Genomic DNA, 24186 nt, shown 5'->3' with positions numbered 1-24186 from the left:
CAAATAAACTAGAAAATCTAGAAGAAATGGATAATTTCCTGGACACTTACACTCTCCCAAGACTAAACCAGGAAGAAACTGAATCCCTGAATAGAGGAATTTTTTTAAACTTAAAAATTGAAGCATCACCTATTCTTGTCATAAATGGAAGAGAGGAGGAGTAGGGCAAGGAAAATAGTACTTCTGGGCACAGATCACATGTTAGGATCAGGGCTAGGTGGTTCAATAGAAAAAGTCATTCCACCACCACCCAACCCCAATTTTATAGTGACTCAAAGCAGGTTCATATAGACCCTTGATTTTTTAACTAAAGTCCTCTTAATGACAAAGGAAATTGAAAATGGGCTGTAAGAAATATGAAGGCATATCCCACAGCTACTACTAATCAGCCAGAAATGTCTTTATTTTTTAAATTCGTCAGGCAGATGTTTCATCCTACTTCAAAATATATGTGATTTTTGACAGTGTAAAAAGTTTGTATTACTGCTAGTAAAATTATTTTTCAGAAAGAATTGAAACATTGAGCACATCTGTTTTTCACTCCAGTCTGAGGAGAATAAAAGCTGACACTAACAGAATGTGATGATGTATGGTTTGAACACAGAGGGTCTTGACTCTAAAACTGAACTCATCCTACAATATTCTACACTAAATCTATAGTTATTGAATCTTTCCAACCAAAATCTTTGCTCACCCCCTTGTTTTATCCTCCCATTTCTTATGAATCAGTGGCATACTGTCAACTCAGGCAGTTACCACCTAAAACTGAGGTCCTTTTCTTAACAGTCATTTCTGCTAGAAGGTGGCTTTATTCCTCATTGGCTCTCTTCTCTCTACAACAACATGGTCTCTAAAAATATCTTCCATTTTCCTAAGTAATTATACTCTATCCTTCACTTTATACACGTTATGCATCCCAGGCAAAACACAAGTCTTGTAGTCTGTTACTACCTTTTTATGTTTAGCCTGCTCATTAGAAGACATGTAGATCTCTTCCCTGTAGAGAATTGTATTAGTCTGTTCTCACACTGTTATACAGAACTGCCTGAGACTGGGTAATTTATGAAGAAAAGAAGTTTAACTGACTCACAGTTCCACAGGCTGTACAGGAAGCATGACTAGGAAGCCTCAGGAAACTTACAATCACATTGTAAGACAAAGGTGAAGCAAGCACGTCTTACATGGCAGAGCAGGAAAAGAGGTGGGGGGAAGTGCCAAACACTTTAAATGATCAGATCTCCTGAGAACTCACGCACTATTACCAGAACGGCAAGGGGGAAATCCACCTCTATGATTTAATCACCTCTCACCAGGTCCCTCCTCCAATTTGACATGAGATTTTGGCAGGAACACAAATCCGAACCATATCAAGAATTATGCTAAGAAATATCTCTTTCTTCCTGTGTTACCACTTTGCCAAACATCAGCTGTCATTGACAAATCAATCTAAAACTTCTTCTCAAAAGAAAGTAAACACAATAGTTATCTTTATTCCCTAAAGCTCATGGTCTGACACCTTCCCTGCTTCCATCTTCTTGGATCTTGTCTCATCTTAGAAGTCCATCTGAAATCAGCTTAGGTGTTCAGCTGTCACGGACAGTTTGTTCTCACCTCTCTTGAATGCCTAATCCAATGTTTTTATGTTGCTGTTACACATTTTATTTTTACTTCTTCTAAGTTCATTATTTACTTGTTTATACATCTTTTTACATTATTTTACTTAGTTCTTACTTTTTGTTCATCTCTTAAAATTACTTCATTTCCTAAACTCTTTATCCAATTTGTTTTATTATTTAACACTTTATTGTGTTCCTTTTATTCCTTTTCCTTTTTGCAATCAATTTTAGTTAATTTTTTTTTCTTTCAACCTCTCCATGTTAAATAGTAGGTCAGACTCACAAAAGAGAACAAAGAGGATGACTTGTGTCTACTGGAGGAAATGTACTAATCAGAAAAACACACACAAAAAAATTATAGCTATGTTAAGTGTTACCAAGAAGAGGTATGCAGTTTCACGAAAACATGTGACTGGGTCATTATCCTAGTTAGAGAAGTTAACAAAAGCTTCCCTAAAGAAGAGATGAACTCTTCTTATGGAAGGATGAAAATATGTAAGAGAGTGAGTGCCACTGACACAGAGATAGTACTACAAAACCGTTTGTGAGGAGAGAACAAGCTATCTGACTTACAGGTAGTAAAAGAAGGTCACTGTGGCTGGAGCACAGAGAGAGGGAAGCATGGTATAAAACTTAAAGGTAAGTGCAGTTTGGATCACATAAGTTTTGTTGAGAATTTTGGTGCGTATCTTAAAACCAAATGGAAGCCATTCAAATGCTTCAGCAGTGGTAAGAGTAGTAACATGAGGATATGTGCATTTGAAATCTTACTCCTCTACATATTCTCTGCATGACATCACTTCGGACAAGTTTCTCAATCTCTCTTAGCCTCATCTGTGAAATGACAAGAATAGTCATTACATTAGCAGTCATATAAGAAGTAGTATTGGTAATAATAGGTAAGCTTTATGGACCTGGCACTAGACACTGTTCTCAGTGTCTCATGGATTGTCTCTTTTAATCCTCTGTGATGCACATACTATTACTATCAGCCCTAATTTTCAAGTGAAGAAAATAAGGCACAAAAATCAAGTGAAAGAAACAAAAAAGTGTTGCTAGACTAAACTAGTTACCACAGAATTCAGGACATAGTAAGCATTTGATAAACCTTATTGTACTTGAGGTTCCAGTTTCAAATAAAATTATGAGTCAGATTTTTAAAAACATTATCCAAGGTTGAATTCTCATCAATGACAATTTCTTTTTCTTGTGGCCAATTTTGTCATATTCATGTCTTATACTTATTTTTCAACACATTATGAGTCTTTTCAGTGGCCATGACTAACCTACGAGCACTTCCAATTCACTTGGGCTTCCATAGCACGTGTTAGCTACATGGGCTTTAGTCTTCTTACTGTCTATGCCTCAACAACCCTGTCCTACTCTACCTATCAAGCCTTTCCACTGCACTTGCTGCTATGGTAAATCTGTTTCCCTAACTCTAACTTCTTCACTAAATATTCCTTCCAACTTCTAGCCTTAACTAAAACTTGTTATTCCCTAAGGGTATTGCTTTTCCTGCAGCTGCTCAAATAGGTGTTTCCTACTACACATCCCTCCTTTCCTTGTTCCCCAGTACTTCTTCCAGTCCACTATTCCTTCAAATTAATGTAAAAATAAATTAGCTCCTTTGAAGCCCATGTGTCTGCCTATATCATGTCCTGCTCTCCTATTCCCTGCCATCCACAAACCTTGTATCATCCACATCCAAGGGACTTTTACATGTACACAGCCCACACAACGTCCTTTTCTCTTGGGGTTATGGATCCAAATTCACTGACCTCCACATTTATTCCACTCAAGTGAAACACCAGAGTAGATGTCATCAATAGGGCCTATGGGCCAAATTGAGGATAAATATGTTGTTTTGTTTGGACTAGGAAATTTAAAAATATAAACTTTACATGACTGGCAAATCCATACTCATATATGAGAATCTCAAAAAAGGCACTTTCTCCACTAATTATATAAATGAGTTTGAGCAATCACCCAGTACCCTTCAATCTCAAATTACTCTCTCAAGGTTTCTATTGTATAACGCAACTAGAATAAAAAAAAAAGAAAGGTCTTGCCAGTAGCAGAGTACTTCCTGACACAATATCAAGTTTTGAGAATCATTGTGTTTCATGATAAACTGACGCACCTTTCTTGTTCCTTCCTTGGCATAGGTGGCAAGCTCTGATTTTGACTCTAAAGTCTAGAAGAGTCTGTAAGCACTATGACATCATCTGCTCTCTTTATGGAACTTTTAACAAGTTTTTTTTTATTATATAAATACATGTTTAAAATAGAAGAGCCAAAAATTTTTTTTAATTGAAGAAGAGAAAATCTTATATCACCCCCACTACACAGAGACAACCTCTGTTAATATTGGGGTGCAATGTCTTCCCATCTTTACTCAGTGCAATTCCGTCCTATGTATGTGATCATGCGCTATGGGCAACAAGTAGTATTTGTTTTCACATAAAAAGCATTAGGTAAGTATTTTTCTATATTGTTACAGTCTCTTAGAATATATTGTTTTGAGATCTAGTTCATGTATCACAAAGTTCACCATTTTAATATGTGCAATTTGATGGATTTTAGTATGTTTGTGAGGTTCTGCAAAATGACCACTATCTAATTTTAGAATACTTTCATCACCTCCAAAAAACCCATACCCAATAGCAGTAATTCCTCATTCTACTCTCTCTCTATCCCCTACAAACTACTAATCTACTTTCCAACTCTATAAATTTGTATTCTGGACATTTTATGTAAACAGATTCAAACTATATGTGGTCTTTTGTGTTTTATTTCTTTCTCTTAGTATGTTTTCAAAGTTCATCCATGTTGTAGCATGTGTCAGTACTTTATTCCTTTTTATGGCTGAATAATATTTATTTGCATGGATATATCAAATTTTGTTTATCCATTCATCAGTTGATGGACATCTGCATTGTTTCCAATTTGAGGCTGCTATAAATAATGCAGCTATCACTTATGTACAAGTTTTTGTGTGAACATGTGCTTTCAATTCTCTTAGGCATACACACAGGAGAAAAATTTCTGGGTCACATGTTTAGTGTTGAGGAACTGACAATCTGTTTTCCAAAATAGGTGCATCATTTTATATTCTCACCAACAACAATTTTTAAATTACAGCCATCTTAGTAGGTATGAAATGGTACTTTATTGTGATTTCGGTTTGTATTTCCATCCATAAGTACTAACGATATTGAGCATCTTTTCACGTGTTTATTGGCATTCATACAAATCTTTGGAAAATATTTCAATTCGATGTACACTTTAAAAATTGGGTTGTTTTTTATTGTTGACTTGTAAGAGTTCTTTATATATTCTAGATACTAGATTCTTATCAGATTTATGATTTTCAAATATTTTCCCCCATTCTATGGGTTGTCTTTTCACTTTCTTGAGAATGTTCTTTCTTTATGGGACTTTTATGAGATGAAGGGCTTGAATGTCACTTTATAACCATGCTTTCCTCAGTTGGTCTTTCTCTGAAGATGATAGAATAAATGTTTGTCACAAATCACAAGGAACTGTCCTCATTCCTGAACTATGGCAGCTGACACACATGTAGGTCTTTCAAAGGAGCCTGTAGGCCCTCTTCAGTTTTGACCTCATTGCAGTACACTATTATTCTCTTAACTACTATGATATTTGAGTACTAGTTTCTAAAATTTCCATTGCTCTAATTTAAATAAATAATCTAGCTCTATATTCTTTTGAATCACAATTAATTTTTAGTGAAGGTAAATATCACACCAGGATTTATAATAATTTTGGATTCCTCCAGTGAAAAACTTGTATCTTTACACTAACTTAAGGGTAAAAGAGTAGCTCAATATCAGCAAGATGCAGTATTATAGTATAATTCTGGCTTCTCATTAATGTATAATTGACAACTTCCAACTAGTTTATTTATTCAAAACTATTTACTGGCTTATTATCAGGATATATGCATTTTACTAGTTGAAAAGGATACAGCCATAAATAGAATATGGCTTCTGTCCTCATAGATATTTTGGTTCCATAGGTGAGTAGGCAAGCAACCATGTAATATGGGAGCTATAGTGTTCTGAGGGCAAATAAAAGAGGGACATTAGCCTGTATTTGAATGCACAGCAAACTTCTTCAAGGAGAAAATGCCTAATCTGAAACTACTTGAATAGATGAATAGGACTATACCAACATGGGGGTAAAGTGGTAACATACTAGAGAAAAAACATTCTAAGGAAAGGAAACTCTACATTCAGAAGGCCAGATGGGGGGCAAAAGAGCATGCTGTTAAGTTTAAGAAATCTAAAGATGTTCCAACTCTTGGTTGATATGATTAAGTAAAAACTGACAAGCAATTTAAGGATATTTAAATCAAAGTAGATGCTCCCATTGCAAAGAAAAATGCAGATATATGTTCCAGTAGATTAAACTGAGATCTAGTTACATTCTTTATGTCATTGATATAAATGATGTATGACTGGATTAATGGGAAAAGTTCTGAGATGCAATAACCTCTGGGGTCCTTTCAGCTTTTATTCAGAAAGAAGGTTTAATTGACTCACAGTTCTGCACGGCTAGGAAGGCCTCAGGAAACTTACAATCATGGTGGAAAGGAAGCAAACACGTTCTTCTTTATATTGTGGAAGGAGAAAGAAGTGCTGGGTAAAAGGGGGAAAAGTTCCCTTATAAAATCATCAGATATCATAAGAACTCATTCACAATCAGGAAAACAGCAGGGAGGTAACTGCCTTGCTGATTAAATTACCTCCCACCGGGCACAGTGGCTCATGCCTGTAATTCTAGCACTTTGGGAGGCCAAGGTGGGTGATCACTTGAGGTTGGGGCTTTGAAACCAGCCTGACCAACATAGAGAAACTCTGTCTCTTTCTACAAAATTAGACAGCATGGTGGCACATGCCTGTAATCCCAGCTACTCAGGAGGCTGAGGCAGGAAGATTGCTTGAACCCGGGAGGCAGAGGTTGTGGTGAGCCAAGATCATGCCATTGCACTCCAGCCCGGGCAACAAGAGTGAAACTGTGTCTCAAAAAAACAAACAAACAAAAAATCATCTCCTGCTGTGTCCCTCCCATGACACTTGGGGATTACGGGAACTACAATTCAAGATGAGATTTTGGTAGGCACACAACCAAACTATACACTATACCAATGGCCATTATTATGCTGATGTACATTCTTTATCTAACTTGTTGAGAGTTTTTATCATTGAAGAATGTTGAGTTTTGTCAAATACTTTTTCTGCCTCTAGTGAAATGATCATGCTTTTTCCTTCATTCTGTTAATGTATCACTTTTATGTTGAGCCATTCTTGAATCCCAGGAATAAATATCAATTGATCAAGGCTTGTGATCCTTTTAATATGTTTTTGAATTCAATTTGCCAGTCTTTTTGTTTTGTTTTTAGGATTTTTGTATCTATGTTCATCAGGGATATTAGCCTGTAACTGTTTTCTTTTTTCTTTTTTTTTCCTGCTGTATCCTGCCTGGTCTGGCTTTGGTATCAGGGTAATTTGGGCTCATGAAAAAGAGTTTGGAGGTTTTCCTTTCTCTTCGAGTTTTTGGAAGAATGTGAGAAGGATTAGTATTAATTGTTCTTTAAATATTGGTAGTATTTACTAGTGAAAGTTCTGGTCCTGGACTTTTCTTTGTTGTGAGGTTTTTCATTACTAATTCAACTCCTTACTTGTTTTTTATTTTAGTTCAGATCAGACTTTTTTACATGATTCAGCTTTGATTGGTTGTATGCTTATAGAAGTTTATCCATTTCTTCTAAGCTATCCAACTTATCAGTGTATAGTTGTTCACAGTATAGTCATCCCTCAGGATCCACAGGGGGATTTGTTCCAGTACCACCCATGGATACCAAAATCCACACATACTCAAGTCCCGGAGTAGGCCGCGTGAACTTGTGAATACTAAAATTTGGTCCTTCATATAAGAAGGTTTTGCATCCCATGAATGCTCTTATTTTCCATTCATGTTTGGTTTCAGATGCTGAACTCATGCATATGGAGGGCAGACTGCATTTATTGAAAAAAAAAATCCACATGTAAGTGGACTCACGCAGTTCAAAGCCATGTTGTTTAAGGATCAACTGTAGTCTCTTGCAAACTTTTGTTTTTCTGTGGTGTCAAATGTAACATTTCCTGTTTCATTTCTGGTTTTGAGTCTTCTCTATTGTTTTCTTAGTCTAGCTAAAGGTTTACCAACTTTGTTTTTTCTCCCTCACCAAAAAAAAAAATACACACAACTTTTAGTTTCATTGCTTTTTTTCTAGCATCTATTTCATTTATTTTGGCTCTTTTCTTTATCATTTTCTTCCTTCTGCTAGCCCAAACAATAACTTTAGGCTTAGCTTGTTCTTTCTTTTCTACTTCTTTGAGGTGGAAAGTTAGGTTGTTTGAGAGTTTTCTTTTTTCTTAATGTAGGTGTTTATAAGTTTCACTCTTAGAACTGCTTCTGCTGTATTCTGTAAGTTTTGGTGTGTTGTGTTTCCATTTTAGTTTGCATCAATATATTTTTAAATTTCTCTTTTGATTTTTCTTTTTTGAACCATTGGTTGTTCAGGAGTGTGTTGCTTAATCTCCATGTTTGTAAATTTTTCAATATTCTCCCTGTTATTGATTTCTAGTTTCATACCATTTCAGTTGGAAAAAATACTTGGTATAACATCAAGCTTTTCAAATTTTAGAAGATTTGCTTGTGGCCAAATGTATGACCTATCCTAGAAAATGTTTTTAAAAAAGAGCTTGTCTTGTGGTTGGTGATTGAATTCTGGTATGCTTTTACTCAAGGCCAAGGCTTTCTGAGTCACATGGGATTTTTATTAGGATCCTTCCTTTTTTGAGGTCCTTATAACTTTAATTTTTATGTTTCTGTCTCATAAGTCTAGGGATCTGCTCTGCTCGTCTTATCAGCCTTTCAGCAGCTGCTTTCTAAGCAGTAACTATTTTTAGGTAGAAGCTCGCCCAAATACCAGGATATTTTTTTGTGACTCTTTCTTCTTGAAGATCATGTCAACACATTTCCTTACACATAGACTTTGTAGTTCTTCTGTGAGGACAGTTGGATTGAATCACTTAATACACTGTTACTTATACTGGAACTTCTCCATGCAAATTTACAAATTTTTTATATTGTTGATTTAACTTTTTTTTTTTTGCCTTAATTACTTGTGAATTCTGATTCGTGAGAAATGCTATTTCCCATTTTACTGTTATTTAGAAGTCTGTTTGCATTTTGGTAAAGTACTTACATAGTTTCAATTTTTACACTGAAAACTTTGATCCATTTGGAATTTCTCTAGATCTGTTGAGAAGTTTATACGAAAATTTTATTTGTGATGTTCACCTCTTTATCCATTCTCATTTTCAGGATTGTCTATTTTTTTGCCATGGACTTGAAATTTTATCTTTTTATATAGTCAATTTGTCTGTAAATTTGTATCCATTTCTGAATTTTCTATTGTTTTGTTTCATTGTGTGTCTCTGTTCATTTGTCTGGGTGACACTCTTTTTTAATGGCTTTATTTAGGTCTGTCATACAGTACTCTGTGTACATTTAAAGTGTATAATGTGTATAACTTGATCAGTTATGACATATGTACACCCTGATGAAACCATGACTATAATCAAAGTAATGAACAAAAGTTTTCTTGTGCCCTTTTGTAATTTATCACTCTTCCCCTACCCTTGTCCTCCAGCTGTCTCCATACAACAAATTGATTGGCTTTCTGCTATTATATAACTTGCAGTTTTTAGAATTTTGATCAGATAGAAGAGTCCTTTTGTATTTTACTCAACAACTTATTCTGTGACTCACCTATGTTGTTACTTTTATCATCAATTTGCTCTATTATTTGTGTAGTGGTAATATTTTATTATACAAATATACAAATTATTTATCCATTTATCTGTTTTTGGACATTTGGGTTGTTCACAATGTTTGGCTATTACAAGTAAATCTGTCATGATCTTTTGTGTATATAAGACTGTACAGATATACACTTTCATTTCTCTTCAGTAAGGATGGAATGGTTAGTTTGTATGTATGTGCAAGTTTAATGTTTTTGGAAATTGCTCAACTATTTTCCAAAGTGCTATAACAGTTTCCACTCCCACCAGAAATGTATGAGATTTTCAGTTTATCTATGCCCTCATAAACACTTGATATTGTTTGTCTTTATACTTTCAGTTATTCTAATGGATGCATAGTGGTATCTCTTGTGGTTTTAATTTACATTTTCCTTAAAATGCAAATTAAAGATAAAAAAGATCTTTCCCTGTGCTCATCTTCTTTGATGAAGTATCGATTTAAATATTTTGTCCATTTTATATTAGTATATATGTTTTGTCACATTGATTAGTTAAGAGTTCTTTTTATATTCTAGATACAAGTTCTTTGCCAGATATATGCTTGCCAAATGTCTTTTACCAATGTGTGGCTTGCTTTTTTATTTTCTTAACATTGTCTTTTGAAAAGAAAAAAATTTTAATATTGATGAATTTCAATTTATTGATGTCTTTAAATCTATAGATTAATTTGATAACAATTAACATATTCATAATACTGATTTTTCCAATCTATGAATATGGTATACTATTGTCTGAAATGACCACCAAATTTGATGAGTTGAAACCTAATCCCCTTTGTGGTGGCATTAAGAGGCAGGGTCTTTTGGGAAGTGATTTTCATGAGAGGTCCACCTTACAAAAGAACCAGAGGTAACTAGTTTAGCCCTTCTGCCTTCTGCCACATGAGCACACAGTGTTCACCTCTTCTGCCATATGAGAAAACAGCAAGAAAGCCCTCACCAGACACTGAATGCTGGTCCCTTGATCTTGGACTTCCCAGACTTCAGAACTGTGAGGAATAAATTTCTATTGTATGTAAGTTACCCATTCTGTGGTGTTTTGTTACAGTGGCACAGGAAGCACATTTCTTCAATTATTAACTCTTCTTAATTTCTCTGAAGTCTGTTTTAGAGGTGGTGGTTAGGAAACAATGGCTGTTCGTATGCCAAATCCAACCCGTGGTTTATTTGGTGTGGTTCACAAAATAAGAATAATTTTTACAGTTTTAACGCATTGTTAGAATGCAGAAAGAAGTGGGATAAACACTAAAATATTCCATAGTTGCTTCTTATAAAAAAGTTTTCCAGTTTCTGTCATAGAGAACTGTATATAAATCTTGAATATAATTCATCAGATTCATTTCCAGGTATTCTACATTTCTGATGATACTGAAAAACATCTGTTTATGATTAAGCTTATTTAAAATGTAATATTTCTGGTACAAAGTATTTGCTCAATATATATTATATTGAATAAATGAAGAAAAACATTTTCATCTTTAGAAATAAACTTGTGAAACAGCTTGTTAAAGATGTTAAGGCCATGAGAGATCAGCAAAAGGAAGACACTGGAAAGAGATTCTAGAGTGTGTAGCTCCCCTTTCTTTCTTGACCTTCTGCAGACTATACTCTCTCCTATGGGCTCTTGTTTCATCTGTTACTTTCTCTGACAAAAACTTCTGGCATCTTAGAGACATGGTTGTTGGTGCTACATGAATGAAGAAATCCTATGACATTGTTTTCAAGTTTTATTTTCTTAATTTTCATTGCTGTTGTGTTAGTCATGTTTTTCCAGAGAAGCAGAAGCAATAGGCTAGATAGGCAGACTGATTGTTTGATTGACTGGAAGGAATTGGCTCACATGATTGTGGGGGCTGGCCAGTCTGAAATCCATGGGACAGGTCCACAGATGGGAAATCCTCATAAGAGTTGATGTTCCAGTCTTGAGACTGAATTCCACAGCACAGCAAGCTGAAAACTCAGGTAGGGTTTCTACCTTGAATTCCTGGAGAGAATTTCTTTCTCTTCATGAAAACTGTGTTGCTCTTAAGGCCTTCAACTGATTGAATGAGGTCCACCACATTATGGAGGGTAATTTTCTTTACTCAAAGTCTACTTATTTGCCTGTTAATCACATATAAAACACCCGTCCACAGCAACATCCTCAGGATGTTTGACCCCATAATTGGGTACCACAGCCTAGCCAAGTTGACAAAATGAACCATCAAAGTTGTTATAGGTAAATACTATTTTATTTTGTATTTCAATATCATATCCTGCAACTTCATTAACTAATAATTTCTCCATACGGAAAAAAAATGGTGAATAGGGGGCAGGACTAACTTACAGCTCCCACTTGGATGGACAGAGCAGTGTGTGGAGGCTTACATAGTAAACTTTTGCTCCAAGAACTACTATAGGAACACGCCAGGAAAGCTGAGAGAATCCACAGACCCTTTGAAGGAAGCAGATAGCTGCCCCAGGAGACAGTGGAAAAACTGTGAATCCCCAAAGTGTGAACGTGTAAAAGTGGGATCATCTGCCTCCAAATACCTACCCCTACTGGGGAACCTGAAGGTCCAGATCACAGGAGAAGGATTTGGACTTACATGGAGCTGAGACAAACTTAGAGAGCTGAGCGAAATACAGGAGTAGAAGACGCAGCCCTATGCACACTCTTGGTCCCCAGGGAAGCCATTTCTGACTTTGTCTCACAGGGGTTTTTGGAAAGGGCTGCCAGGGGAACTGGGAAAGACCACAAGAGAAGTCAGGTGTTGTGGTTTACACCTGTAATCCCAGCACTTTGGGAGGCTGGGGCAGGCAGATAACCTGAGGTAAGGAGTTCAAGACCAGCCTGGCAAACATGGGGAAACCCTGTCCCTCCTAAAAATACAAACAATTAGCCAGGCATTGTGGCACTTGCCTGTAGTCCCACCTACTCAGGAGGCTGAAGCAGGAGAACTGCTTGAGCCTGGGAGGTGGAGGTTGCAGTGAGTCAAGATCGCCACCACTGCATTCCAGTCTGGGTGACAAAGCGAGACTCTGTCTCAAAAAAACCAAACCAAACCAAAACAAAACAAACCAAAACAAAAATGGCAAGAGAAGGAAACTTCCAGCTGAACAATTTTGATTGAATGCAAAGTTTCTGGACAGAACTTGGGAGAGGGAGCAAATCAGGAGTCTAGACACAACACAGAAGCTGAGGCATGTGGGGAGGCATGAAACCTGAAAGCTCTGCTTGCTTTCTCAATTGGGAGGCTGGTAGCCTAGGGCAAGTTCTCAGCCCTGCTCACATGCCGTCTGGAAATAAATTCAGTGCTGTTAGTGGGGCATGGTGGGAGTGAGACTGGCCTTTTGGGCTGAGTGGGAGCCGGGTAAGGTCTGTAAGTGCTGGCTTTCCTCCACTTTCTTGGTGACCTACATGCAGCAAAGGCAGCCATAATCCCCCTGGGAACATAACTCCATTGGCGTGAGAACCACACCCCCATCCCTACAGCAGCCATGGCAAACCCTGCCCAAGAAGAGTCTGAGTTCAGACACACCTAACCCTGTACCCACCTGATAGTCTTTCTCTACCTGCCCTTGTAGCCAAAGACAAAGGACATAGTTCCTGAGGAACTCTACGGCCCTGCCTAATAGCTGAGTCTAGGGCAAGTTTGTATCCTTCCTACACAACCGGAGGTGATGTAGTCTTGAAAGCATTATCTCCTGGCTAGAGGCCAATCAACAGAAAACCAGCACATTTAACAAAAACACAACCAAGTACCCTCACAGAATCCACTTCACTCCCCTGCTACCTACACTGGAGCAGGTGCTGGTATCCACAGCTGAGAAACCTGAAGAGAGTTCACATCACAGGACTCTGTGCAGACACTTCTGGAGCCTGGTAGCTCCACTGCGTGGCTCCATCCAGAAGAAAAATAAAAATCATTGCAGTCTGGTTCTTAGGAAACCACAAACCTAGGGGAAAGGGGAGAGCACCACATTAAGGGAGCAATCCATGGGATGGAGGAATCTGAACAGTAGCCTTTGAGCCCCAGATCTTCTCTCTAATGTAGTCTACCCAAAAGAGAAGTAACTAGAAAAACAATTCTGGTAATATGACAAAAAAAGCTTCTTTAACAACACAAAAAGATCACACTAGCTCAACATCAATGGATCCAAACCAAGAAGAAAGCTCTGAATTGCCAGAAAAAGAGTTCAGAAAGTTGATTATTAAGTAATCAAGGAGGTACCAGATAAAGGTGAAGTCCATCTTAGTGCAATATAAAAAAAGATACAAGATATCAAGGGAACAACCTTCAGTGAAATAGATAGCATAAATAAAAAAAAAAATCACAACTTCTGGAAATGAAGGACATACTTAGAGAAATGCAAAATACAATGGAAAGTCTCAGCAATAGAATTGCACAGGTAAAAGACAGAAATTCAGAGCTCAAAGACAAGGCTTTTGAATTAACTCAATCCAACCAAGACAAAGAAAAAATAATTTAAAAAAAGAACATAGGCCTCCAAGAAGTTTGGGATTATGTTAAATGACCAAACCTAGGAATAACTGGTATTCCTAAGGAAGAAGATAAATCTAAAAGTTTGGAAAACACATTTAAGAGACTAATTGAAAAAAAGTTTTCCCAGTCTTGCTAGAGATTGAGACTCTAGCTGGGAAATTTATTGCAAAACGATCATCACCTAGGCATACAGTCGTAAGGTTATCTAAAGTCAAGATGAAGGAAAGAATCTTAACAGCCATGAGGCAAAAGTATCAGGTAACTCATGAAGGAAAACCTATCAGAATAACAGTAGATTTCTCAGCAGAAACCCTACAAGCTAGAAGGGATTGGGGCCCTATCTTTACCCTCCTTAAACAAAATAACCAGCCAAGAATTTTGTATCCAGCAAAACTAAGCTTCAAAACTGAAGGAAAGATACAGTCTTTTTTTAGGCAAACAAATGCTGAGAGAATTCACCACTACCAAGCACTACAAGAACTGCTAAAAAGAGCTCTAAATCTTGGAACAAATCCTCAAAATACACCAAAATAAAACCTCCTTAAAGCATAAATCTCACAGTACCTATAAAATAAAAACACAATGAAAAAACAAAAGCAAGGTATTCAGGCAACAAATAGCATAATGAATAGAATAGTACCACACATCTCAATAGTACTGTTGAATGTAAATGGTCAAAATGCTCCACTTAAAAATATAGAATGGCAGAATGGATAAAAATTCATCAACCAAGTATCTGTTGTCTCCAAGAGACTCAACATATAAAGAAGGGGTAGAAAAAGATATTCCATGCAAATGGACACCAAAAGCAAGGAGGAATAGCTATTCTTATATCAGACAAAACAAACTTTAAAGCAACAGCAGTTAAAAAAGACAAAGAGGGAAATTATATAATGATAAAAGGCCTTGTCCAACAGGAAAATATCACAGTCCTAAATATATATACACCTAATACTGGAGCTCCTACATTTATAAAATAATTACTACTAGACCTAAGAAATGAGATAGATGGCAACACAGTAATATTGGGGGAATTCAATACTCCACTGACAGCACTAAACAGGTTATCAAGACAGAAATTAAACAAAAAAAATGGATTTAAACTATACTTTAGAACACATTGACTTAAAAGGTATTTACAGAACATTCTACCTGAAAATTACAGAATATATCATCAGCACATGGAACATTCTCCAAGAAAGACCATATGATAGGCCACAAAATGAGTCTCAATAAATTTAAGAAAATTGAAATTATAACAAGTGCTCTTTCAGATCACAGTGGAATAAAATTAGAAATCAGCTCCAAAAGGAACCCTCAAAACTTTGGAAATTAAATAATCTGCTCCTGAATGATCATTAGGTCAACAATGAAATCAAGATGGGAATTTAAAAATTCTCTGAACTGAACAATAATAGTGACACAACCTATCCAAACCTCTGGGATACAGCAAAAGCAGTGCTAAGAGGAAAGTTCACAGCCTTAAATGCCTAAATCAAAAAGTCTGAAAGAGCACAAATAGACAATCTAAGGTCACAGCTCAAGGAACTAAAGAAACTAGAACAAACCAAATCTAAACCCAGCAGAAGAAAAGCAGTAACAAAGATCAGAGCAGAGCTAAATGATATTGAAACAAACAAACAAACAAAAATACAAAAGATAAATAAAACAAAAGGCTGACTCTTTGAAAAGATAAATAAAATCGATAGACCACTAGTGAGGAGATTAAACAAGAAAAGGGAGAAAATCAAATTAAGCACAATTAGAGATGAAATGAGAGCTATTACAACTGATACCATAGAAATACAAAAGATTATTAAAGGCTACTGGGTACACCTTTATGTGCATAAATTAGAAAACCTAGAGGAGATAGATAAATTCCTGGAAATGCACAACCCTCCCAGCTTAAACCAGGAAAAGTTAGAAACTCTGAAGGGACAAATAACAAGCAGTGACATTGAAATGGTAATTAAAAAATTGCCTACCAAAACAAAACAAAACAAAAAGTCCAGGACCAGATAGATTTGCAGCTGGATTCTATCAGACATTGAATGAGAAATTGGTACCAATCCTATCGACACTATTCCACAAGACAGAGAAAGAGGGAATCTTCCCTAAATAATTCTATGAAGCCAGTATCACCCTAATACCAAAACCAGGAAAGGATATAACAAAAAAAGAACACTACAGATCAATATCCCTGATGAAAACAGATGCAAAAATCCTCTACAACAGCATATGGAAAAGATAATCGACCATGATCCAATGGGTTTCATACCAGGGATGCAGGGATGGTTTAACATACACAAGTCAATAAATGTGATATACCACGTAAACAGAATTGGAAACCAAAGTCACATGATCATCTTAATAGACACAGAAAACGCATTTTACAAAAATCTAGCATCCCTTTGTGGTTAAAACTTTCAGCAAAATCGGCATAGAAGGGACATACCTTAACAAAATAAAAGCCATCCACGACAAATTCACAGGCAACATTATACTGAATGGGGAAAAGTTGAAATCATTCCCCCCGAGAACTGGAACAAAAAAACGATGCCCAGTCTCACTATTTCTATTCAACACAGTACTGGAAGTCTGAGCCAGAGCAATCAGATGAGAAAAAATAAAGGGCATCAAAATCAGTGAAGAAGTCAAACTGTTGCTGTTTGCTGATGATATGATACCTGGAAATCCCTACACATTCCTCCAAAGAGCTCTTAGAATTGATAAATGAATTAAGCAAAATTTTAGGATATAAAATTAATGTACACAAATCAGTAACTTTGCTATACACCAACAGCGTCCAAGCTGAGAATCAAATCAATAACTCAACCACCTTTACAATAGCTGCAAAAAAATAAAATAAATTTCTTAGGAATACACCTAGCCAAGGAGGTGATCCTTACCTCTCATCTTATAAAAAAATCAACCCAAGATGGATCAAAGACTTAAATCTAAGATGTGAAACCATAAAAAGTCTAGAAGATAACATTGGAAAAACCCTTATAGACATTGGCTTAGGCAAAAACTTCATGACCAAGAGCTCAAAAATAAATACAACAAAAACAAAGATAAATAGATGGGGCTTAATTAAATTAAAAGTCTCCGCACAGCAAAAGAAACAATCAGCAGACAACCCACAGAGTGGGAAAAAACCTTTGAAATGTCTACAGGAACTCAAACCAGTAAGAAAAAAACAATTCCATCAAAAAGTGGGCTAAAGACATGAATAGATAATCCTCAAAAGAAAATATACAAATGGCCAACAAACATGAAAAAATGCTCAACATCACTAATGATCAGGGAAATACAAATCAAAACCACAATGTGATACCACCTTAATCCTGCAAGAATGGTTATAATCAAAAACTAAATAGATGTTGGTGGGGACATGGTGAAAAGGGAACACTTTTACACTACTGGTGGGAATGTAAACTAGTACAACCACTATGGAAAACACTGTGGAGATTCCCTAAAGAATTACCAGTTAATCCAGCAATCCCACTCCTGAGTATCTACCCAGAGGAAAAGAAGTCGTTATACGAAAAATATATTTGCATACGCAGGCTTGTAGCAGCACAATTTGCAACTGCAAAAATATGGAACCAGCCTGAATGCCCATCAATCAACGAGTGGTTAAAGAAATTGTGGTATACATATGCATTATGGACTACTACTCAGCCATAAAAAGGAACGAAATAATGGCATTTGCAGCAACCTGGATTGGAGACTATTATTCTAACTGAAGTAACTCAGAAATGGAAAATTAAGTATCATATGTTCTCACTAATAAGTGGGAGCTAAACAATGAGGATGCAAAGGCATAAGAATAATACAATGGATTCTGGGAATTCAGGGCAAGGGTGGGAGGGGGGTGAGGGATGAAAGGTTACACATTGGGTGTAGTGTACACTGCTTGAATGATGGGTGCACCAAAATCTCAGAAATCATCACTAAAGAATTTATTCATGTAACCAAACACCACCTGTTCCCCCAAACCTATTGAAATTAAAAAGTCAAAAATAATCCATAGGATTTAAAACAATTTTTCTAAATATCTAAATATGTCACCAACATACTTAAAACAAATAATGATAATTTTAATCTTCCTTTCTAAAACATATATTCTATTTCTTACTTATGCTTATTTCTCCTAGGTAAGGCCTCTATTAAAATATCAAGTAGGCCAGGCATCATGGCTCACACCTGTAATCCCAGCTCTTTGGGAGGCCGAGGTGGATCACCTGAAGTCAGGAGCTCGAGACTAGCCTGGCCAACATAGTGAAATCCTGTCTCTACTAAAAATACAAAAATTAGCCTGGTGTGGTGGCATGCACCTGTAGTCACAGCTACTCAGGAGGCTGAGGCAGGAGAATTGCTTAAACCTGGAAGGCAGAGGTTGCAATGAGCCAAGATAGCGCCACTGCACTCCAGCCTGGGTGACAGAGCGAGACTCTGTCTCAAAAAAGAAAAAAAAAAAAAAAGTCAAGTAATGATAGAAGGCATACTTGGCTTATTCTCAAATTCCATGGAAGTTTTCAATGTTTCATTGTGTGATATTTGCTCCATTTAAAAAATTTTCAGTAGCTTCTATTTATATGACATTTTCTCTTCCTTGTTTGAGATTTTTAAAAAATCATGTGTTAAATTTATCAAATATTTTTCTGCATTTACTGAGATGATCAATGGTTTTTAACCTTTCATTCTGTTAATATGAAGAATTACACGTTTATTTTTAAGTGCTAACTAAATCTTCCATTCCTTTATTAAATCCAGTTTAGTTCAGTTGTATCTCTCTCTCTCTCTCACACACACACACCACAAACACATCACTTGTAGGTCTACGATTTTTGCACCTAATTTATGAGTTTGACCTGTAATGTTCATTTTCTGCAATGTATTTTCAAGTTTGGGTATAATCATTACGCTTGTCTCATAAAATGAAATGTGACCTGCCCCTGCTAACCATTTTAAATTTTTTGAAGAGTGGGGTAAAACTGGCAATACCAAATCTTTCCAAAAGGTTCTAAACCTTTTACATATCCCAATACCCAAATTTTTGTTCTATTGGTTCTCTTTATTGTATATTTCACTATTTCATTATTTGCTCTTATCATAATTTTTTTCTATTTCTTTGCATTTATACTGTTCTATCTTGGATCAGCCCTTCTGTTTTAATAAAAAACTTACACATTTCCATCAATGTTCTAAGTACTAAGATGATGAGAGCTTTCACTTCTAAATTATTCTTTCAATCTGCTTAGTTATTTTTGATAATTTTTTCATTTGTCTTTATTTCCTTAAATATACTTGTTTCTGATAGTTGCCATATCTGCAGACTACCATTCTTTTTCTATCTTAGTTTTACATTTTACTCTTTTTTCAGTGTGGCTAGTTTTTGCGGGATGAGTCTCACAGGTGATATGAATCTTTGTGCAAATCCATGTGAATGTGAGTTTTTGCTAGGAATTTTCATGAAAGGCTTAAAAATTTTATTTTTTCAATTCCCAAGAAAACCAGAGACCGGCAAGTTTCTGCAAAGCTTCCTCCGGTCTGCTGGTGGGGAGTCCACCTCTGCAGTTCTTCCATGGAGTGAGGTTCTTCTAGATGTCAGGCTATATGTGTATGGAAGGGACGAGCGGGTGGGGGAAAAAAATTAGGCCACCCATCCTATTTTGTCTCAGCCTTCATCTTATATTCCTTATGCCTGTAAAATCAGACGCTCTAGGCCCTTGCTCTTCATAATACGGTCCTCAAATCATGATTATCAGCACCTCCTGGGACTCTCAGAAATCCAAAATCTCAGGCACTAGTTCCAAAAGTTGTCCTTGTGGATTTTTCTTTACTTTTTGTTTCGGCTTCCCTTCCTGTCCTATCAGCTTTACGCTTATATATACGTTTTCTATTTTTTTTCTGTGTACAATGATAGGTATACATTTTTTTTTCTTGGTAATCGCGTTTAGATTTAGCCGTTTAAGTCAGAAAAATAACGAAATGAGATCAATCGCTGGGTTCTTTCGTACACGCCAGCAGGTTAGCTGGGACTGGCTTCCGGCAGTTGCTGTTTGGTTGATTACAAACTATTAAACACACCACTGAGGATGAAATCCTTTCGTGCTAGGGCACCTCCGCAAACTACTTCTAAACTCTGCGTCAATCCTCCCCTCTCCCATTGCCCTCCCTCAGCAAAGCCTCACGGTTTCGTCCGGAGTAGGCCACCGAGCCACTGCGAAAACCCGGAGTAACGGATTCGGGTGCAGCTAGGGTCTCCAAGGGAGCACGGGGAACTTACAGAGCATGCGTAAAGCGCGGTGCGCGCACATGCGCACTCGTTCGCGCAGGGCCGCGCGCCGGTCTCTCAGGAGAGGTTGGAGGCTGCGCGAGCAGTTGACGTGTTCGGTGGCTGCGGAGGCGGCAGAGCTCTGGGAGGGGAAGGAGCGGAGGGGAGGGGAGGGGGTGGTGAGGTGGGGGGCTGAACCCGGAAGTGGGTAGGCGCAGGAGCGAGCGCGCCCAGAGTGGAGCTCAGCTGCTGGGAGCCAGCGGGGGAGCCTTGGGTTCCCGGTAATGGATCTGTGGGGCGTTTTCCCAGGGAAACTGGGTGGGAAGGGTAGCGGGATCACAGACTACAAGCGCATTCTCCGCCTCGCCAGGGCCTGGGAAAGCTCTTCTGCTTCCTTTAGTCGTCCCTCTGGTTGACCCCACTTCTTCTCTGCGCCCCTCCTGGGGTCGTCTCTCACCGGGTGGTTTTGGCCGAGGGACGCTCTGTATTCCTGAAGAGCTGTGCCTTGCCCGCCCGAGGAAAACATGTTAATGGAGAGACTAGGATCTCGCGGCCGCCACGGCCTTATTGTCACCATCCCAGCACCCCTAAACCACGACTACAGCCTCCTCAACCCGCACAGTCAACGATCTTGGAAGACCTGTCCCATTTCTTCCAGGGTATTTTCACCCTGTTCGTGAATCAGGCCTGGAAGGTGTGCCTGGGTTCCTTTAAAATTATTCTTTTGTTGGCTGCCTTTTCTAAACCCGGCCCTCCTTGTTCTCCGCCCCAAAATCTTTGCCACGAATGAGTGTAAGCTGTGATTTTATCATCATTTAGTTATAATTAGAAGGAATTCGTTGATGATTGCCGTTGGCTGATCTAGCATTGCTTTGCCGTGAAGTTATTTTACGTGGTTCTCACTCTTTTGCAGACCATGAAACCCTTGGGCACGCCCCTTCAGAAGCTGTTACCCAAGACAATCTAGTTTTCCTTTATAAATCACTTAAGACACTTATGAAGTTTCTTGTTCTGAAATTGCTCTACTGCAATGAAGAAGAGGAGAAAGGTTACTTCAAATCTTGAGAAGATCCATCTAGGCTATCATAAAGATTCTTCAGAAGGAAATGTTGCAGTGGAGTGTGACCAAGTGACCTATACTCATTCTGCAGAAAGACCAACTCCTGAAGCCCTTCACTGTTACCAGGAACTTCCTCCCTCTCCAGATCAGAGAAAGCTTTTGAGTTCTTTGCAGTATAATAAGAATTTGCTAAAATATTTAAATGATGATAGGCAGAAGCAACCATCTTTTTGTGATTTGCTTATCATAGTGGAAGGAAAAGAATTTAGTGCACATAAAGTAGTCGTTGCTGTTGGCAGTAGTTATTTTCATGCGTGTTTGAGCAAAAATCCAAGCACTGATGTTGTCACCCTGGATCATGTAACACATTCAGTTTTTCAGCATTTGCTTGAATTTCTTTACACATCAGAATTTTTTGTGTACAAATATGAAATACCTCTTGTTTTAGAGGCTGCAAAATTTTTGGACATTATCGATGCAGTGAAGTTGTTAAATAACGAAAACGTTGCCTCTTTTCATTCAGAGCTAACTGAAAAGTCATCACCAGAAGAAACACTAAATGAATTAACTGGAAGACTATCAAATAATCATCAGTGCAAATTCTGTAGTAGACATTTTTGTTATAAAAAGTCTTTAGAGAATCATCTGGCTAAAACCCATAGGTCTCTTTTATTAGGGAAAAAACATGGGTTAAAAATGCTGGAGAGAAGTTTCTCCACAAGAAGATCAAAAAGGAATCGAAAGTGCCCTGTTAAGTTTGATGACACCAGCGATGATGAACAGGAAAGTGGCGATGGGTCAGACAATTTGAGTCAAGAAAATTTTGATAAGGAAAAGTCAGATAGAAATGATTCTGAGGATCCTGGAAGTGAATATAATGCTGAAGAAGATGAGTTAGAGGAGGAGATGTCAGATGAATACTCTGACATTGAAGAACAAAGTGAAAAGGATCATAATGATGCAGAAGAAGAACCTGAGGCTGGTGATTCTGTAGGGAATATTCATGAGGGATTAACTCCAGTGGTCATTCAGAACAGCAACAAAAAAATATTGCAGTGTCCTAAATGTGATAAAACATTTGACCGAATAGGTAAGAAAAGAAAACTTGTTTTCTATCTCTAATCAAAAAGATCGCTTATAAAAAGACTACTTACATAGGGAGAATACTTTGATTTTCAATAGTGTTTATCCTGTTACTTTAAATTTGTTGTGATTCAGGAATTAAGCATTTATATTAGCCTTTACTTTTCTTCATGTCCCAGTGACACATCGTTAGATCATGTATTTGATATGAAAGACTCCAGAGTGTCAATAATTATCATGTAGAGCTCTGATTTATATGCCAGTTTAATTCCAGTGATAATACTATTTTTAAGTCATTAAAGAAAAGTAGATTATATTACATTTAGTAATTTGTATATTCTTTTCCCCTTGCATGGTAATATATGAGTTATAAATGTCACTTTCCCAGTATCTAGCACTATTTAATAGAAAGGGGATGTTTTAGATTAAACTATGGTGAAGGATAAAATTGAAATGAATGTACTTTAATATTGTAGATAGAGACTTTAGGAAGTATCCTAGTTAGTAGCACTCTGGTTATATTATACATGTGACCTTAGCCAAAAGGCCAAGAAGCTTCGGTTTTTATAATAATGAATAAATCAATTTTTCTTTTATTGGAAAAGAATTTGTAGGAAATGTAGTCTATCATTTTAAGTTTTATGTCAGTACATATTTAATTTCAAGTTGTCTAATATTTGCTAGGTAAAGTAATTCTTGGAAGTGTCTTATGTGAACTGTTCTAATATGAACTTTTCAGTTGCAACAGTTAAGCTTCCAGGTAAACTGAAGTTATGAAATCGTGAAATATATTCTACCACATATAATGATAAAAACATTAGTGCAATCTGACCTGGTAAAGTTACTTACCCAGTTTAATATATCCCCATATGTCTTACAGTGTTACCTTACTTATGTTACTGATATAGGTGGAAATTGGTTTTATAAGGAATTGGTGACCATTTGCTGTAAAAATATGTTGCATTATATGCTGACATAACAGTGGTATCTACTTTTTGCTTTTTATAATGTTTTTTGTAATAATTTTCTCTCTGAATCATAACACTTTGGATAATCTAATTTAATAATTGTTAATATTTTAACTGAGGCTGTGTGCAAACGAATAAAAAAACTTCTTCAGTAACAATTCCAAGAGCATATGTATACAAGTAAATTGTTAAAGTTAGACTGGATAAAATGCTGTTGTAGAGCTGTAAACAAATACTGTGAAGATGTGTATAGAGGTGAGAATAGCTTTTTGGGTTAAAGTATCTGAGAACATTTCATCTTTCCAATAGACTTCTTAGACTTTGTACTCTTAGTGCTCACTTCCTGTATTCTGCCTTAATTGTCTTAATTTGACTTGGAGATGAGTGAATAGGGATGAGTTCGCAAATGGTATTGTAGGTGCAACACAAATATCTCAAACCGTCCCATTGAACACTGGTCCTGTGACATGCTGTATAAAAGAAGGCTTCTGTGTTCAAGTAAGATCGGGAACTATATAATTCACAATCTATTAACTGCCCGATTCTCTAGTAAAGAAACCTGTTGATTTTGCTTAACCCAGTATTTCCTTAAATCGTTTTACCACAAGATATTTTGGAGGTACTTCTTTGAGCGTCCTAGGAAACTACAGTTTTCTGCACAATTTGGGAAAACACTGCTCAAGATTGAGGTGCTAATTTACTAAGAGGAGGACATTTCGCTCCTTCCTCCCTCCCTCCCTCCCTTCTTTCCTTCCTTTCTTTTTACCACAGCTCCTTCCTTCCCTCCTCCCT

General features: G+C 37.0%; 2 protein-coding genes across 2 annotated transcripts in view; one reads left to right on the top strand and one right to left on the bottom strand.

Annotated features, from left to right (window-relative positions):
• CRB1 (crumbs family member 1, photoreceptor morphogenesis associated) overlaps positions 1-20326 on the bottom strand; it is a 243070-nt gene extending 222744 nt beyond the window's left edge. The window contains exon 1 of the mRNA XM_011951615.1: positions 20201-20326. The gene's annotated coding sequence lies outside the window, so the exon portion shown is untranslated. The remainder of the gene's footprint in view (positions 1-20200) is intronic.
• Positions 20327-20517: 191 nt separating this feature from the next.
• ZBTB41 (zinc finger and BTB domain containing 41) overlaps positions 20518-24186 on the top strand; it is a 52979-nt gene continuing 49310 nt past the window's right edge. The window contains exons 1-2 of the mRNA XM_011951612.1: positions 20518-20564; positions 21197-22433. Coding sequence (XP_011807002.1) covers positions 21314-22433 — 1120 coding nt within the window. The 5' untranslated portion in view covers positions 20518-20564; positions 21197-21313. The remainder of the gene's footprint in view (positions 20565-21196; positions 22434-24186) is intronic.

Source organism: Colobus angolensis, unplaced genomic scaffold, assembly GCF_000951035.1.
Source record: "Colobus angolensis palliatus isolate OR3802 unplaced genomic scaffold, Cang.pa_1.0 Scaffold320, whole genome shotgun sequence".
In the NCBI taxonomy this organism is placed as follows: domain Eukaryota; kingdom Metazoa; phylum Chordata; class Mammalia; order Primates; family Cercopithecidae; genus Colobus; species Colobus angolensis.
Note: the sequence above shows the minus strand (reverse complement) of the source record. Positions and strands in the feature narration are given on the sequence as shown.